Source organism: Pimephales promelas, chromosome 20, assembly GCF_988280905.1.
Source record: "Pimephales promelas chromosome 20, fPimPro1.hap1.1, whole genome shotgun sequence".
Lineage (NCBI taxonomy): Eukaryota > Metazoa > Chordata > Actinopteri > Cypriniformes > Leuciscidae > Pimephales > Pimephales promelas.
The window spans coordinates 28,231,998-28,248,422 of NC_142788.1; the positions used below are offsets into that span (position 1 = coordinate 28,231,998).

At 38.5% G+C, this 16,425-nt stretch overlaps 3 protein-coding genes across 4 annotated transcripts; all 3 read right to left on the minus strand.

Moving 5' to 3' along the window:
* Nucleotides 1–866: 866 nt before the first annotated feature.
* On the minus strand, nt 867–6,798 carry LOC120463446 (chemokine XC receptor 1). Of its 2 annotated transcripts, none has more exons than XM_039652559.2 (2): nt 6,711–6,798; nt 867–2,836 (listed from the first exon to the last, which is right to left on the minus strand). In XM_039652559.2, the coding sequence occupies exon 2, from the start codon at nt 2,786–2,788 to the stop codon at nt 1,772–1,774; it is 1,017 nt and encodes a 338-aa protein (XP_039508493.1). In that variant the 5' UTR covers nt 2,789–2,836; nt 6,711–6,798; the 3' UTR covers nt 867–1,771. The 2 variants fall into 2 exon arrangements, with proteins under 2 accessions (XP_039508493.1, XP_088980884.1); XM_089124758.1 differs by lacking the exon at nt 6,711–6,798 and adding an exon at nt 2,980–3,070.
* Nucleotides 2,980–9,361, minus strand: LOC120463447 (chemokine XC receptor 1). Its single transcript, XM_039652560.2, has 3 exons — nt 8,921–9,361; nt 6,711–8,691; nt 2,980–3,150 (listed from the first exon to the last, which is right to left on the minus strand). Exon 2 carries the CDS (start codon nt 8,627–8,629, stop codon nt 7,673–7,675), a length of 957 nt encoding a protein of 318 aa, XP_039508494.1. The 5' UTR covers nt 8,630–8,691; nt 8,921–9,361; the 3' UTR covers nt 2,980–3,150; nt 6,711–7,672.
* Nucleotides 9,362–14,199: 4,838 nt separating this feature from the next.
* On the minus strand, nt 14,200–16,266 carry LOC120463445 (chemokine XC receptor 1). The gene is made up of 2 exons (XM_039652558.2): nt 16,158–16,266; nt 14,200–16,025 (listed from the first exon to the last, which is right to left on the minus strand). Exon 2 carries the CDS (start codon nt 15,969–15,971, stop codon nt 14,949–14,951), a length of 1,023 nt encoding a protein of 340 aa, XP_039508492.2. The 5' UTR covers nt 15,972–16,025; nt 16,158–16,266; the 3' UTR covers nt 14,200–14,948.
* Between the last annotated feature and the right edge of the window lie 159 nt (nt 16,267–16,425).

The window sequence follows — 16,425 nt, forward strand, 5'->3', positions numbered from 1 at the left end:
GAATGAAGATCAACATCTTTCAAGATGCTGAGAGCTCCACGTCCGCGACTAACTTTGACTTGACTATCTGTAAACTATTACTACTATCAAACTATCAGGTCCTGATGAAAAGATTTATCGTGAACTTTGTTGTGGAAACTAGTTTGTCCCATGATGGTCTTTCCCTCATTCCTCCCATTCTCCCGTGCACTCTTTCTCCCATTGCCCAATGTACTTTGTTTCTGTTTATGGCATCAGGAGTCAACTTTTGTTGAGGGGGAGTAAATGGGACGTTTTTGTTCTACTTTTGGTTTAGTTTTTGTGTTCCTTGTCCCTATGTTTAAACCAAACACTAAAACTTGACAGTTTCCTAATGTGTGATCATTTGTTTTTTTAGCAACCCATTGTGTTCATCTGTGTTTCATTTAGCTCCTTATTTGTCGTTGTATTTAAATCCTCTGTTCAGTTGTTTGTCTGTCTTAAATGTTATGTTGTTTTTAGTTCTTCTGTGCCAGAAAGTTTTGTTTTAATTGTATTTAGATTAATAAAGTAAGACTGCTAAAACTAACAGATAAAGTAATCAAGTAAAACTAACAGCATGCTTTATTTTACATTTTAGACATATCTTCCTTCCTTTTCTTTCTTTTCTAGAGAAGAGAAAACATGTTTAATAAACAGAATTTGAGGTAATGAACCTGAGTGTGGATGTGAAACTGGATGTGATATTTTTGCTGTGTATAATTTGACAGTAATTCACTTTCTGATTGTCAATTTGTCCTGTGACAATGATAAATAATAAGTGTCCATTTTGAAACTGGCCACACACTTTAATATAAAAAATAAATAAAAATGTTTTAGCCATAGAAGACCATTTTTGGTTCCTCGAACCTTTCAGTGAACATTTATTGGACTGTTTTTACATGGTGTTAAGAACAAAACAAAAAAAAAACTTTTTTCACTATCAAGAATGTGTAATGGAAAGGTTCATGTCACTATAGATGCCAATAAAGGACCTTTATTTATAAGAGTGAGGGGCAGATACTTAAGAAAGTGGACTCATGCTTTATGCTCACTTTGTACTTTTACTGTACATTATTCATTTAATTTATACCATACAAGCAGTAAAAAAAATATTAAAGAAATTATGTAAAAGGTATATATAGATATAAGTTAATTTCATATGAAAATGATCTCTGCTTTAATAGCGAAGGAAAATTGAACATTTGTCATTGGTTCTTCAAGTACATACTTCCAGTTATTTTTTATAAGACCTTGAATGAAGAAGAACAGAGAATTTAAAACATGATTTTCTCAAAACTTAATGCTTTTGCTGCTTGATAGAGAGAGAGGAATTTTCCTGCCAAGTAGCAACATGTAATTCATTTTTTGAAATTTAATCGTGCATATTAAACAGCTGTAATGATATTGGCAGAAGCTGTGCAATGAATCTATACACTCTTAAAAAAAATTAGTTTTTTTATCAGTTCCATGAAGAACCTTTAACATCAATGAAACCTTTCCATTGAAATGTTCTTTATAATAGAAAAAAGGTTCTTTATGTTCCTAAAATATTCTTCAGAATAATAAAAAATAGGTTCTTGTAAGTCTGATCGCTGAAAGGTATTTTGGGCAAGTTGGGGAACTGAAAGTGGTTCTTCTATGGCATCTGTGCAATGGCATCTCATGTTGGAAACTTTATTTTTAAGAGTACATGTACATCATTCACACATTCACAGCATTTTAGAACTCATTGTTGGTTGATAGCATTCGCTAAAAGTACTTGAGTTTTCTCTTAGTACATTGAACCCTGCGATATGTTTTTTGCCAATCTGGCTTGACTGAAATCGAGTTTTTTTTTTTTTTTAAAGATCTTCTGCAGGATCAATTTTAGATGATTCCTGAACTTTACGCCAATAAAAACGTAAAGCACAGGGTTCAAGCAACAGTGTGTAAAAGCTAACATTCTGCAAGCATAATATGCATAGTCGAGCCTAATGCTTACTGTGCAGTCTGTGAATGGATGGATATTCTGATCTGTCAATGATTTTAAGAACATAACAATGTTATATGGGGCCCAACCAATAAAGAACACCAGTGCAATGCAGAATATTAGTCTAACAGTCTTGTGTTTCTTATTGGTCCGAGATTTTGCTATTGTCCGAAGCATTCTGCCATAGCAAAAACCCATGATTAGAAATGCAAAGAAGAAAAAAGCATTTTGAAAATAAGCAATGCCAGATTTAATTCCAACACTGCCATATTCACAGTATGTACTATTTAAATGTGGTATAACCGTGCTATTAAATGATCCGAGCAGTGAAAGCCCTCCGCTCAGGATCCAAACGATGAAGGGAGCGACTGAAAAGCCTCTGCATTTCTCCCAGTCAGACAGAGGATGAACCACTGCCATGTAACGCTGAATGGTCATGAGAGTTAAGAACAACACGCTGCTGTAAAAGCCAACATAGAACAGAAACTTCACCGCTTTACAGCCAATCTCTCCAAACGTCCAACCCCAGACGAAGTACGAGGTCCAGAATGGAAGTCCAAAAGTGAACAGCAGATCTGACAGAGCCAAATTGAGGATGAACACGTTGGTCAGAGACTTGAGACTCTCATAAAGTGCCAGAATGACCAGAACAAGGATGTTACCAATGCAGCTTAACACGACCACTAATGAGAAAATGACTGGAATAATAATGGATCCAACTTTCACCACTTCGTCTTTGCGACACAATTGGTCTCCGTAGTCTGTATCATAGTAGTCAGGGTCCATAGTTTCCTCTTCAGTCATGTTGTTCTGCAACATCAGCGACTTCTTCAGTCAGATCAGATTTGTCCAGGTTCCGTTCTTTTTCTGAGGGAAACACACTCAAACTTTAATAAAATATTCATGTCTTTTCATTAGGACAAAAGAACAGAAGAAAATCACATGAATCAGTTTAGCTAAATTTATTCCAGTGTGAAAATATTAAATACATCATGACGTTTAGTCCTTACCTGCTCTTTCCACTGTCTCTTCTCCAACTAAATCAAACTTAGTTGATAGGAAATAAAAGCTTTGTCCCCTTTATTTTTGTGTTGTGTCGTCAAGACAGCTGAGCAGATCAAATGTGGAAGAGGTTTACCTTTTCAGAATTTATAGGTTACTGATGGGGAAACTTCCTCTTTCTTTTAAAAAAAATAAAAATAGTACAGAAGAAATGTTCACTCAATTTTCATAAACATATTATATTATAATCAAATATATATAAATAGAGGGAGAGAGAGAGAGTAGTTTGGCTGGAAATGTGCTTGTTTAAAATTGTTTTAAAAACAGATAAATTATAAAATATATTATAATTAATCTTTATATTATAATTTGTCTGTTTTTAGTTTTAAAAAAGCACATTTACGACGAACAGCACTTTCTCGCTTAAAGGGTAACTAAACACTAAAACAACTTTTTTTAGTTAATGATCTGTAAGAATTGAGCTTCATAAATGCTGTTCATTGATTCGAGTAAATTTTTTAACATTTGGGTATGAAGTGTTTTAATTTTCAAATAAATGGTGTAAAACCGTCTGAGTGTTGCCAAAGTCCTTTTAGGCAAGTAGTGCCACTCAGCCGCCATCTTGGACTAACATCTATTTCGGACTAACAAGACCAGGCTCCTTTGAAATGAATAGGCAGAGTCAGAACTGCACTTTCACTGGTCACCGGGACATAAAAACTGCATGTATAGAAACAGCAGTAAAATATGATAAAAATCGCTGAAAAAGTTTGATGACTTTGCCCCAAAATAAGGTTTAAAAGGTCTTTTCCCCCCAGGTTATGCGTTTACTACGCATGCGCAAAGATTCTCGTCTCCTCTGTCGCAGACATCAACTATGCGCATGCGTCAGTAGAACCAAACGATAGGCTTAGATGTTTCCCGGCTTGACTGTTAAAAGCAGACGATTGGATTTCCAGCTGGAGGGGCGGGGCATGTGCATACAACCGCCAACTTTGGCGTTAAGGCCAATTAAAGGCCAATTTATACTTCTGCGTAGGGTGCGCGCAGTAGGTACGGCGTAGCATATGCACAGACGCGTCCCATGCCGCGTACCCTTCGCCGTCGCCTGACGCGCACCTCCTCAAAAATGTAACTACACGTCGTGACGCCGCGGACCGCAAGATCGGTGATTGGTCGGCTTGGTATCATCGCATTTCCTCCTACGCATTTCCGCACGTACCTTCTCACACATTTCCACCACTGTCTATGATTTCCACAAGTTTCATCTCCTCCGACGTCTTCTCTCATTTCTGCCTTTCAGTTTTAGTAATTTCACTAAAGTGAAATGTTTTCCACCTCAATAAGCTCCAACTCCAACATGATCAGCTCTCTTTCAATCGCTATTGCTTGTAGTAACCTAGCCGTGAGGAATCTAAACACATTAAAACTCTCCGCCGCCAACTAGCGTTTCGGAGCAGTACTGCAGAGCAACCAAGACCTGAACGCAGAAGTATAAATGCTCATAACGGCGTCGCCTACGTGCGTAGCCAACGCCGCACATTACGGCGTACCCTCGACGCAGAAGTATAAATTGGCCTTTATACTTCTGCGTAGGGTGCGCGCAGTAGGTACGGCGTAGTATACGCACAGACGCGTCCCATACCGCGTACCCTTCGCCGTCGCCTGACGCGCACCTCCTCAAAAATGTAACTATACGTCGCGACGACGCGGACCGCAAGATCGGTGATTGGTCGGCTTGGTAGCATCGCATTTCCTCCTACGCATTTCCGCACGTACCTTCTCACGCATTTCCACCACTGTCTATGATTTCCACAAGTTTCATCTCCTCCGAAGTCTTCTCTCATTTCTGCCTTTCAGTTTTAGTAATTTCACTAAAGTGAACTGTTTTTCCATCTTAATAAGCTCCAATTCCAACATGATCAGCTCTCTTTCACTCGTAGTAACCTAGCCGCGAGGAATCTAAACACAGTGGAACATTAAAACTCTCCGCCGCCAACTAGCGTTTCGGAGCAGTACTGCAGAGCAACCAAGACCTGAACGCAGAAGTATAAATGCTCACAACGGTGTCGCCTACGTGCGTAGCCAACGCCGTACACTACGGCGTACCCTCGACGCAGAAGTATAAATTGGCCTTTACGGGCTACTAGGATGCAATAATGGGCTCTATGCACGGCGGTATTTCCGGTGAAGCATTCGGGATGCTCGATAACTTCCGCCGATCGTAGGGTCCAATGCAATCCACAAGTTTCCTACGCCCCATGAGGCCTTGCGTCAAAAGTGGGCGCGACTTCCGGTTGGAAGTAAACAAAGCACGATTTGACATGCTTGATACTCGTTCATTCAACAGTTGACAGTCATTCAAGTTATAGCGATCCAAACTAGCTAACGATGTGGGAACACAACCTCAACGAAATTCAAAAGGGTGAAATAACAGTACCTTTACCCTCCGCAGTAGTTGATTGGCAGTATTATAATAACATTATTAATTATCAATACTCATCAAGGCATGGTGACAGACAGTTGTGCGAGCTGACAAACAATTAAAATAAAAAACACACACTTAGTCATTGTGCTTTGGAGTTTATTCAAAATTATAAATGAATGTGCTGCTTGAATACATTACTGCCACATTTGGTATTCTTTCAACACAGGCTTTAATCCTGAGTTTAGGTGTAACATCAGTAGCGAACAGCCAATCACATGCTGATAGAGTTTATAAAATATTAAGAATTTAAACAAATGTACACAGGAAGATTCATCGTCTTTTGGGAGGTGATGGAAACTACAGTCGTTGGCAGGATCACTCTGATTTCGTTTTCAGCTTATGTTCAAAACAATCCCGTTTAAGCCACTAAATTAGTTTAGTCCGGTTATACATACAACCGTGAACAGCACATGTTGTCCCTGAGCTCCGTAACGACATCTCTCATAAAGATTTGCGTCTTTAAATAGTAAAATAATTCTCCGAAAAACAGCTAGCCTCTTCGCTAACTAACACACAAAATACCATTGGAATGCTACTTCCGCCACGTCACCGGAAGTTTCACCCACTTTATTTTTTACAGGAGCGCCCCTCGGAAACTTGTGGATACCGAGAATTTATATTGAATTTTATACTCCATGCTTATACTAAAGAAACGTTAGTCACAAAAACAGATAAAACAGACACCCCTCGTTGTGTTTATGCTTCTTTTTTAAATTATATTAAATAAATATAACTATATAAAATTACATCTAAACGTATGTACGTTTCATTTCAAAGACTGGAGGACAGTAAATTTTGAAGACTCTGCCATAATCCCGTTTTCCTCGGTTTTCCTCCGCTTTAATCTCCACAACCGGAAATGGACGAGCATCCTTGCGTCAAATGCGGAATTTATGCGTGCATATAGCCCATAGCAAGATAACGTTAGCTTCGCGCTTTCCAGTGAGCATAAACAACGGCTCCGTAGTAAATTTAGACAACGTTGTCAATAGGCTGTAAATGTACATACAAACATTTGGTGAAAACAATCATTCACACAAACTGTCGCCCTACGGTGAGTTTGTGTGATCATTTACAATAGAGATCAATAGCTAGCTGCTATAGGCTAAACCTTTAGTCTTCAGTCATGATGTTCTTTGTGATAATGTTCATTTTGTTGTTAGAATTCATTGTAGTTGTATACTTGCCTAATAAAAAATATACAAGATAGAATAAAGAAAAATCTTATCTTATAATAATAATAGCTCTTACCTTAATTTTGGCACTCCTGGCTACTGGATGGGGATATTTGAGCGTTATTATGATGAATGGGAGGGTTAAATGTGTCAACCTAAAAACTTAGCCATTCCTCTTTACCTCAAACATGAAATGAAAGAATCATTTTCACAACGAAAGTTACATGGTTTTTTTTGTGTTGCAGCAATTCCTTAGTAACATATTTTAGGGTTGCCAGTTAATGGGCGTTTCAAAACTGTTGGTTTTTAACGGTGTTCGTATTATTCACTTTATTTCCAAGTTAAGAAGTAAATGGCACAATTCAAAGGCTGCATAGTTCTAGCTCTTGCTTTTGAATCAACGGCAGGACTGAATATGGATGATTAAAGTCAGTAAATAGATGATAAAAAAAAATTTGATAAAAAATGCGTTTATGTCATGATTATTTTCATTTAAAAAGTTGTAGAAGTATGTTGTTTATATGAAGATGATTATGGTCACAGGGATCTCATGTAAAGTGTATAGACTGCAATATTGTTTTGTTATTAACATCAACAAGTAAATGCATAAAAAAAGTTTATGATCTCAAATCTTCCATTTTCCTGTTTATGTAGGTCATTGATGATGCTGTGCTTCCTTCCACAGACCACATTTACACTCTGTCACGTGAAAGAACAAAATGTCACTAATTTCATTGCAAAAAAAAACTAAACTGCGTAATCTGCATTTTCACAGACAGTTCTCATGTGGTTCCTTTTACAGGAATTTCACGTGGTAGTAATTAAAAAATTCATAAACACTTTATTCAGAACATATTTTTTGTGTGTATTCAAGCTGGCATGAACTCAAAACTAGCTTGTACACAAAAATAGCACTGTTTAATGTTCCATGATGATAATGATTTGATCCAATCTGCAGCCAGATTCTTCATTCTTCTTCAATGCTTTTTTTTCTGACGATTCAAGTATTATCTTGCCAAGTAAAACAAAGCGCATTATTCATAGACTTAAATCTTTACATATGACCCTCCTTGGAATTGCTCGCAAGTTATTACAGAACCTTGTATCTACAAATAATAAAAAGGCTGGGTTTAAGCAACAGTGTGTAAAAGCTAACATTCTGCAAGCATAATATGCATAGTCGAGTCTAATGCTTACTGTGCAGTCTGTGAATGGATGGATATTCTGATCTGTCAGTGATTTTAAGAACATAACAATGTTATATGGGGCCCAACCAATAAAAAACACGAGCACAATAACAAATGTTAGTCTTACAGTCTTGTGTCTCTTTTTGGCCTGTTTTTTTGTTATTGTCTGAAGCATTCTGCCATAGCAAAAACCCATGATTAGAAATGCAATGCAAAAGAAAGCATTTTGAAAATAAGCAATGCCAGATTTAATTTCAACACTGCCATATTCACAGTATGTACTATTTAAATGTGGTATAACCGTGCTATTAAATGATCCGAGCAGTGAAAGCCCTCCGCTCAGGATCCAAACGATGAAGGGAGCGACTGAAAAGCCTCTGCATTTCTCCCAGTCAGACAGAGGATGAACCACTGCCATGTAACGCTGAATGGTCATGAGAGTTAAGAACAACACGCTGCTGTAAAAGCCAACATAGAACAGAAACTTCACCGCTTTACAGCCAATCTCTCCAAACGTCCAACCCCAGACGAAGTACGAGGCCCAGAATGGAAGTCCAAAAGTGAACAGCAAATTTGACAGAGCCAAATTGAGGACGAACACTTTGGTCAGGGATTTGATGTTCTTGTAGAGCGCCAGAATGACCAGAACAAGGATGTTACCAATGCAGCTTAACACAACCACTAATGCGAAGAAAAGCGGAATGAGCATGGATCCAACTTTCACCACTTCATCTTTGAGACACATCTGGTCTTCATAGTCCAAGTCATAGTAGTCACTGTCCATTGTATTCTCATCAGTAATGTTCATTCTGCAATCACAAACTGATACTATTTGTCAAGGTTGATGATTTTGTTTTTGCCCGTTGTATGCTGAAAATAAATAAAAAAAATACTTTGAAACAATTTTTACTCGAGAAATTTTATGTAAATCTTTTAAAAATAATTACAAATAACTTCTTCTTTGATCTTTTTTTTTTACAGTAGAGGATGTGTATGAAGAGTCATTAATGCAATCTCTGCATTTTCATAAGGGGAAAAAGATATGCAAGTCAGTTTAACTCGAGTAACCGAGTCAAATGTTAAACGATGCATGACTTACCGGAATTCTTGATGATTTGGACCTTGTAGTGCACAATGATGATCAGAACAGCACACCGACCGCTACAGATGACCACAACAATCTCTAGTATCAAATTTACTGGAATTTCATGAACTTTGTACATCCATGGTCACATGAAGCAGTTGCTGTTTTCTCAAGACGTGCATATCATCATGTGATGATTGTGATGTGAAATGTTCATTAGATCACCTAAAATAACCAAGTTAGAAGAATGTACTGTTTTTAATCAGAGTATTAAAAAGAGTAGGACGATTGTTCTGTTGTTGACATACATCCTCCCTCAAACCTCCGCCTCTACTGTAGATCCTTTCATCTCATGTACACAGAGGAAGCTCAAGTGGCTTTGTGATCTTTACATCTGAAGTAACCTTTCAGCTTGAACCCGTAATGACAGATGCAACAGATACCATAGGAAATGTAAATCACTGAAGTGATGTACACTGTAAGATTTCCAACTTCTAAACTTAAAAGTCAGTTGCCACATCAATTTTTTAAAGTATCCACAAGTTTCCTACGCCCCATGAGGCCTTGCGTCAAAAGTGGGCGCGACTTCCGGTTAGAAGTAAACAAAGCGCGATTTGACATGCTTGACACTCGTTCATTCAACAGTTGACAGTCATTCAAGTTATAGCGATCCAAACTAGCTAACGATGTGGGAACACAACCTCAACGAAATTAAAAAGGGTGAAATAACAGTACCTTTACCGTTCGCAGTAGTTGATTGGGAGTATTATAATAACATTATTAATAATCAATACTCATCATCAAGGCATGGTGACAGACAGTTGTGAATGTGCTGCTTGAATACATTAACTGGCACATTTGGTATTCTGTCAACACAGGCTTTGATCCTGAGTTTAGGTGTAACATCAGTAGAGAACAGCCAATCACATGCTGATAGAGTTTATAGAACATTAAGAATTTAAACAAATGTACACAGGAAGATTCGTCGTCTTTTGGGAGGTGATGGAAACTACAGTCGTTGGCAGGATCACTCTGATTTCGTTTTCAGCTTATGTTCAAAACAATCCCGTTTAAGCCACTAAATTAGTTTAGTCCGGTTATACATACAACCACGAACAGCACATGTTGTCCCTGAGCTCCGTAACGACATCTCTCATAAAGATTTGCGTCTTTAAATAGTAAAATAATTCTCCGAAAAACAGCTAGCCTCTTCGCTAACTAACACACAAAATACCATTGGAATGCTACTTCCGCCACGTCACCGGAAGTTTCACCCACTTTTTTTTTACAGGAGCGCCCCTCGGAAACTTGTGGATAATCAAATTGGGTTGTTCAAGTCATTTCAACTTAAATTATATTAAACTGACTTAAACAAATCAAGTTGAATCTCATTGAACTTTATAAGAGAGTTCAGAAAAGTCACACGCTCTGCTCAAATTTTCCAAGAAATACAATTTTGCAATCATTTGGTTTGTGACTTCATTTTCCTTTAGTTAAAGCATCACATTATATTGTTTGCTTAATATTCAGATCAAGAAAACAGAAATAACATCTTCAGTAAACTTTGTCACAGATTTTATGCGGATATAAACCTTTGTGGATGTAAAACTTGTTTCTTAGTTTTGTTGAGACTATTCGTGACACTGGAGGCCAATACACCAATCTGACTGTCAGTATGTCCTGCTCAGGCCTATGCTATTCACTTGAAACAGGCCTCATAACATAAGCTCTGCTTGAGCTAAAAAAAAAAAAAGAGTCTGCCCCCGACCACCAAAATGAATAAAAATCCCCCAAATTTTAAGATCTTTATTTTAAGAAATTTTAAGAAAAAATCCCTTGATTTTCATCTGAGTGAACAAGTGAAAGAGATGGAGGGAAGTTAGCAAGAGAAGAGAATAAAAAAAAGTGGACTTAGGAGTAGGACCTGTCCCAATACCTTCCCTTCCCCTAGATTTTTGCCCTAAACCCCATTTTCGTGCGTTTTCGTGGGTGTCCCAAAACATTATAGGGGCAACTTAGCAAGGGTGAGTGCTATTCTTCCCTTAAAATCAACCCTCAGAACATAGTGAGATATCCGATGCAGGCTTAAAAGCATAGACAGTAAAAGAAATGGACACAGTGACCCCATAGATTTCAACGGAGAAAAGTGAAGCCAATTAAGCACTCACTCCCTGATGGCTGAGCGCACTGTGCAGACTCAAACTAAGCTTGATGACGTAGATGTGACGTGAGCAACCTGTCTGACAGTTGTATGTCTTCTAGTAGCTGTGCCAAGAGGAATCTGAATCATTCCCTTCCGAATCTTTCAGAGACGGAGAGCGTGAGTATTAGCTGTCCATGAGCGGTAGGATCAACTTTATGAATCTCTACGGGCTTCTCCCTTGACTTTATGCCTCCACGTCCCCCTGATTGATACGAGCTTCTCCTCCTGTCTATACCGTAATTTATGTACTGTGTGACAGAGTCGTGTGGTCAGCACAAGTGGGTAATCCATCGACCGGAAGTTGAAGCCTCGCGGGAGCTGACATCTTGTAGCAGAACTTCACTTGCGTTAGCATTCCCATTGACTCCCATTCATTTTGGCGTCATTTTGACAGCGAATAACTTTACATCTGAGGCGTTTGAAGACCCCATTTGTCCTTTATTTATTTCTAAAGAAACATGACAGTGTATAAATAGCTCCATTACCTTGTAGCTTATGTTATGGCCCCGTAGAAGCAGTTTTAGTGAAAGTAGGCTAACGATTGCGTCATACCCACGCGACTCTCTCTCGCACAGGAGAGAGATTACCGTATGTACAGGAGGAGAAGCTCGTTCGCAATCTGGGAAACGTGAAGGCAAAATAATGAATCAGAATACCTAGCAAAAGTGTCTCCTGCTCCTAGCTCATGGACACACTCAACACACTCTCCGCCTCTGCATGTTTCGGAAGGGAATGATTCAGATTTCTCATGCCACGGCACTAGAAGACAGACAGGTTGCTCTCATCACATTACGTAGTCAAGCTCTGTTTGAGTCTGCGCGTCAGGGACGGAAGTGCTAAAAAATCACCAAAAACAGGCTTCAATCGTCTCAATGGAGTTCCAATGAGATCGCTCTGTCCATTTCTTTTACTGTCTATGGGTCAGCAGAAGCCACGTCGCCATTGAGAGGCATCTAGCGAGCCTGGACGGCGCCTGAAGAAGCCGGCCGTCTTCGCCACCGCCTCTAGATCCCCCTGAGCAGGCTCCCAACTGACTCCCAACTCTCCAGTAGCACCTCAATGCAGAACATGAGATTCACGGGGAGGAGTCGGATCACCATCCAAGGGGTGGAGATGGGTAGGATTAGGGTTGGGTTTAGGGATTAGGGGTGGGTTTATGGATCAGGGGGCGGAGTTGGGTAGGTTTAGGTGTATGTAAGGTGGGAGGAGTTGGATCTGGATCCGACTCCTCCCCATGGATTTCATGTTCCGCAGTGAGGACCATCTCCCTCTCTCGGCCAGGACCCGGTCCCATGTCTCATGCATTCACAATTTGCACTGATCATAAGCCCTTGATCCATTTGTTCAATGAAACGAAGGCAGTTCCTCGAATGGGATCGCCCAGAGTGCAAAGGTGGGCTGTGATGTTACAAGCATATCAGTACAACATTGCGTACAATCCAGGAAAGTGCCACCAAAATGCTGATGCTCCCAGTAGACTCCCAGTGCTAGGTGAGGGAGAACCTGATGACATTAATGATCAGGTGCTGATTATGGACTCAATGGATGACTCGCCTGTAAGTGCAACACAAATTCAGAAGTGGACGTCACACGACGACATAACACTCTCCACGGTATATGAGTACATATTAAAGGGTTGGCCTGAGAAGGTAGAGCCTCAAGTGTTGCCGTACCATCACAGGTCTAGCAACCCTCCGTTGGCTTTCGAAGTGGAAAAACCAAACTCTGGTCAGGCCAATCACATCGTGTATAGAGTTGGTGGGCGGGCTTAACTCAATGACGGCAGAGTTGTGTGACGGTTCTGCGCCGTGATTTCCATAGGTGACTTTCTTGATACTTGAAAACAAACAAGATGCAGCTGGCGAACAGCGGGATGTAGTATCCTCTAGTAACCACTAGGTGTCATTGTATTGCAAGTGTTGTGTTCCATCCTGAAAAAGTCAGTTGAAGAAGATGTGCCATGCGGGAGGCATGCCATGGAGAGTGTATAGGCTATGTCTGTTGCAAAAACAAAGTTTATTATTAACTTTAACTCTATTCATGTAGTAGTCTGATTTATAGTGAAGATACTACATACAACACACAACATAGGCTACATCGTCCCCTAATGTATCTGCCTATTTAGCAATTGGTATAAGGTTTAGTATACAGATTATATAGTATATAGTATACAGAGATTTAGTATACTCTGCAGATATACAGGACTCTTCCTCTCATTCCCTTCCTCCTGCCTGTCTTCTGTTTTCTCCTTCCTGCCAACAATACCTTGTTGTTTTGTTGTTGTTGTTTTACGGCATCTGGAGGCACCTTTGTGAGGGGGAGTAATTGGGACGTTTTTATCACTTTCAAGACTTTCGTAGCAACCCATTGTGTTCATCTCTGTTTCATTTAGCTCCTTTGTTTGGTCTTTGTATTAAAACCCTCTGTTCAGTTTGTCTGTCTTTAATGTTAAGTTTGGTGTATGTTGCTTTTGTATAGTTCTGTGCCAGAGGGTTTCGTTTTATTTTTGTAAGACTGCTGGTAACAGAACCACTATTTGTTTTGTTGTGGAACCAATCCGTGAAACTAACAGCATTATTTTTTTGCTGGTGAAGAGAAACAACATGTTTAATATACATAATTTGAGGTAATGAACCTGAGTGTGGATGTGAAACTTGTTGCATATTATTTTGCTGTGTATAATTTGAGAGTAATTCACTTTCTGACTTTCAATTTGTCCTGAAACATGTGAAAATGGTTCGTTCCACTGATAAATAATAAGTGTCCATATTGAAACTGCAGAATTTTTTTTTTTTTTTTTTGTAACTGACCACACTTTTTAAATAAAGGTTCCAAAATGGAATTTTACCAAAAGAAGAACCATTTTGGTTCCTCAAAGAACCTTTCAGTGAACTGTTTTTGGACAATTTTTTTTTACGGTTGTTAATAACATTTTAAAAGTCTAAAAATATGTTACCACTACAAAGAATCTTTTGTGTAATGGAAAGGTTCATGTCACTATAGATGCCTATAAAGGACTTTTATTTTTAAGAGTGAGGGGCAGATCCAACAAAGATTCACAAACTGGATTCATGCTTTATAATTCTGTACTTTTACTGTACATTCATTTAATTTACACCATACAAGCAGTGACAAAAACATGAAAGAAATAATGTAATGTAAACACAAATACAGTAAAGAAAGATGTAAACAAATACAGTAAATAAAAGGTATATATAGATATATTCAAATTTCATGTGAAAATATTTTCTGCATTAATGACTTCAATTACGTTCTTCCAGTTCCAATATTTTTATAAGACCTTGAATTAAATGAGAACTTCAACCACAAAAAGAACAGAGAATTTTAAACATGATTTCTCAAAACTGAATGCTTTTGCTGCTTGATCGAGAGAGAAATTTCCCTGCAATGTGGCAACATTTTGGCAGTGGCTGTGCAATGAATCTTTACACTTTTACACACACACACACACACACACACACACACACACACACACACACACACACACACACACACACACACACACACACACACACATTTTTTTTTATCGGTTCCATGAAGAACCTTTAACATCAATGGAACCTTTCCATTGAAAGGTTCTTTATAATGCAAAAAGTTTCTTTAGGTTACAAAAACAATCTTCAGACTAAGAGATGTAAGTCTGATCACTGAAAGGTATTTTGGGAAACCGAAAGTGGTTCTTCTATGGCATCCGCACCATGCAGCCATCTCCTGTTAGAACAATATTTTTAAGAGTACATGTACATCATTCACACATTCACAGCATCTTAGAACTCATTGTTGGTTCATTGCATTCGCTAAAAGTACTTGAGTTTTCTCTTAGTACATTGAACCCTGCGATACGTTTTTTGCCAATCTGGCTTGACTGAAATCGAGTTTTTTTTTTTTTTTAAAGATCTTCTGCAGGATTAATTTTAGATGATTCCTGAACTTTACGCCAATAAAAACGTAAAACACAGGGTTCAAGCAACAGTGTGTAAAAGCTAACATTCTGCAAGCATGATATGCATAGTCGAGTCTAATGCTTTCTGGACAGTCTTTGAATTGATAGAAATTCTGATCTGTCAAAGATTTTAAGAACATAACAATGTTATATGGGGCCCAACCAATAAAGAACACCAGTGCAATGCAGAATATTAGTCTAACAGTCTTGTGTCTCTTATTGGTCCGAGATTTTGTTATTGTCCTAAGCATTCTGCCATAGCAAAAACCCATGATTAGAAATGCAAAGAAGAAAAAAGCATTTTGAAAATAAGCAATGCTAGATTTAATCTTAACACTGCTATATTCACAGTATAAACTACCGGTATTTGAATCTGTTATAACCGTGCTATTTAATGATCCGAGCAGTGAAATCCCTCCGCTCAGGATCCAAACAAAGAAGGGAGCGACTGAAAAGCCTCTGCATTTCTCCCAGTCAGACAGAGGATGAACCACTGCCATGTAACGCTGAATGGTCATGAGAGTTAAGAACAACACGCTGCTGTAAAAGCCAACATAGAACAGAAACTTCACCGCTTTACAGGCAATCTCTCCAAACGTCCAACCCCAGACGAAGTACGAGGCCCAGAATGGAAGTCCAAAAGTGAACAGCAGATCTGACAGAGCCAAATTGAGGATGAACACGTTGGTCAGAGACTTGAGACTCTCATAAAGTGCCAGAATGACCAGAACAAGGATGTTACCAATGCAGCTTAACACGACCACTAATGCGAAGAAGATTGGAATAATAATGGATCCAACTTCCACCACTTTATCTTTTTCACACAACTGGTTTGGGTAGTCTGTATTGTAGTAGTCAGGGTCCATAGTTTCCTCTTCAGTCATGTTGTTGTGCAACATCACAAACTTCTTCAGTCAGATCAGATTTGACCAGGTTCCGTTCTTTACTGTTTTCTGAGGAAAATACACTCAAACATTAATAAAATATGTCTTTTCATTAGGACAAAAGAAAACAAAAATCAAATGAATCAGTTTAGCTAAATTTATTCCAGTGAGAAAATATACAGCCTGACATTTAGTCCTTACCTGCTCTTCTCCAACTAACTGGAATTTATTTGATAGGAAATAAAAGCTTTGTCCCCTTTATTTTTGTGTTATATCGTCAAGACAGCTGAGCAGATCAAATGTGGAAGAGGTTTACCTTTCCAGAATTTATAGGTTACTGATGGGGAGACTTCCTCTTTAAAAAAAATGTACAGAAACTTTTTTCATTCAAATTTCACAAACATATTATATTGAATTTATAATAAAACTAAAATTAAATATATATATATATATATATATATATATATAT

Excerpts from the sequence above, each read along its gene's own strand:
- LOC120463446 (XM_039652559.2), bottom strand. The coding sequence starts at position 2,788 with ATGTTGCAGAACAACATGACTGAAGAGGAAACTATGGACCCTGACTAC.
- LOC120463447 (XM_039652560.2), bottom strand. The coding sequence starts at position 8,629 with ATGAACATTACTGATGAGAATACAATGGACAGTGACTACTATGACTTG.
- LOC120463445 (XM_039652558.2), bottom strand. The coding sequence starts at position 15,971 with ATGTTGCACAACAACATGACTGAAGAGGAAACTATGGACCCTGACTAC.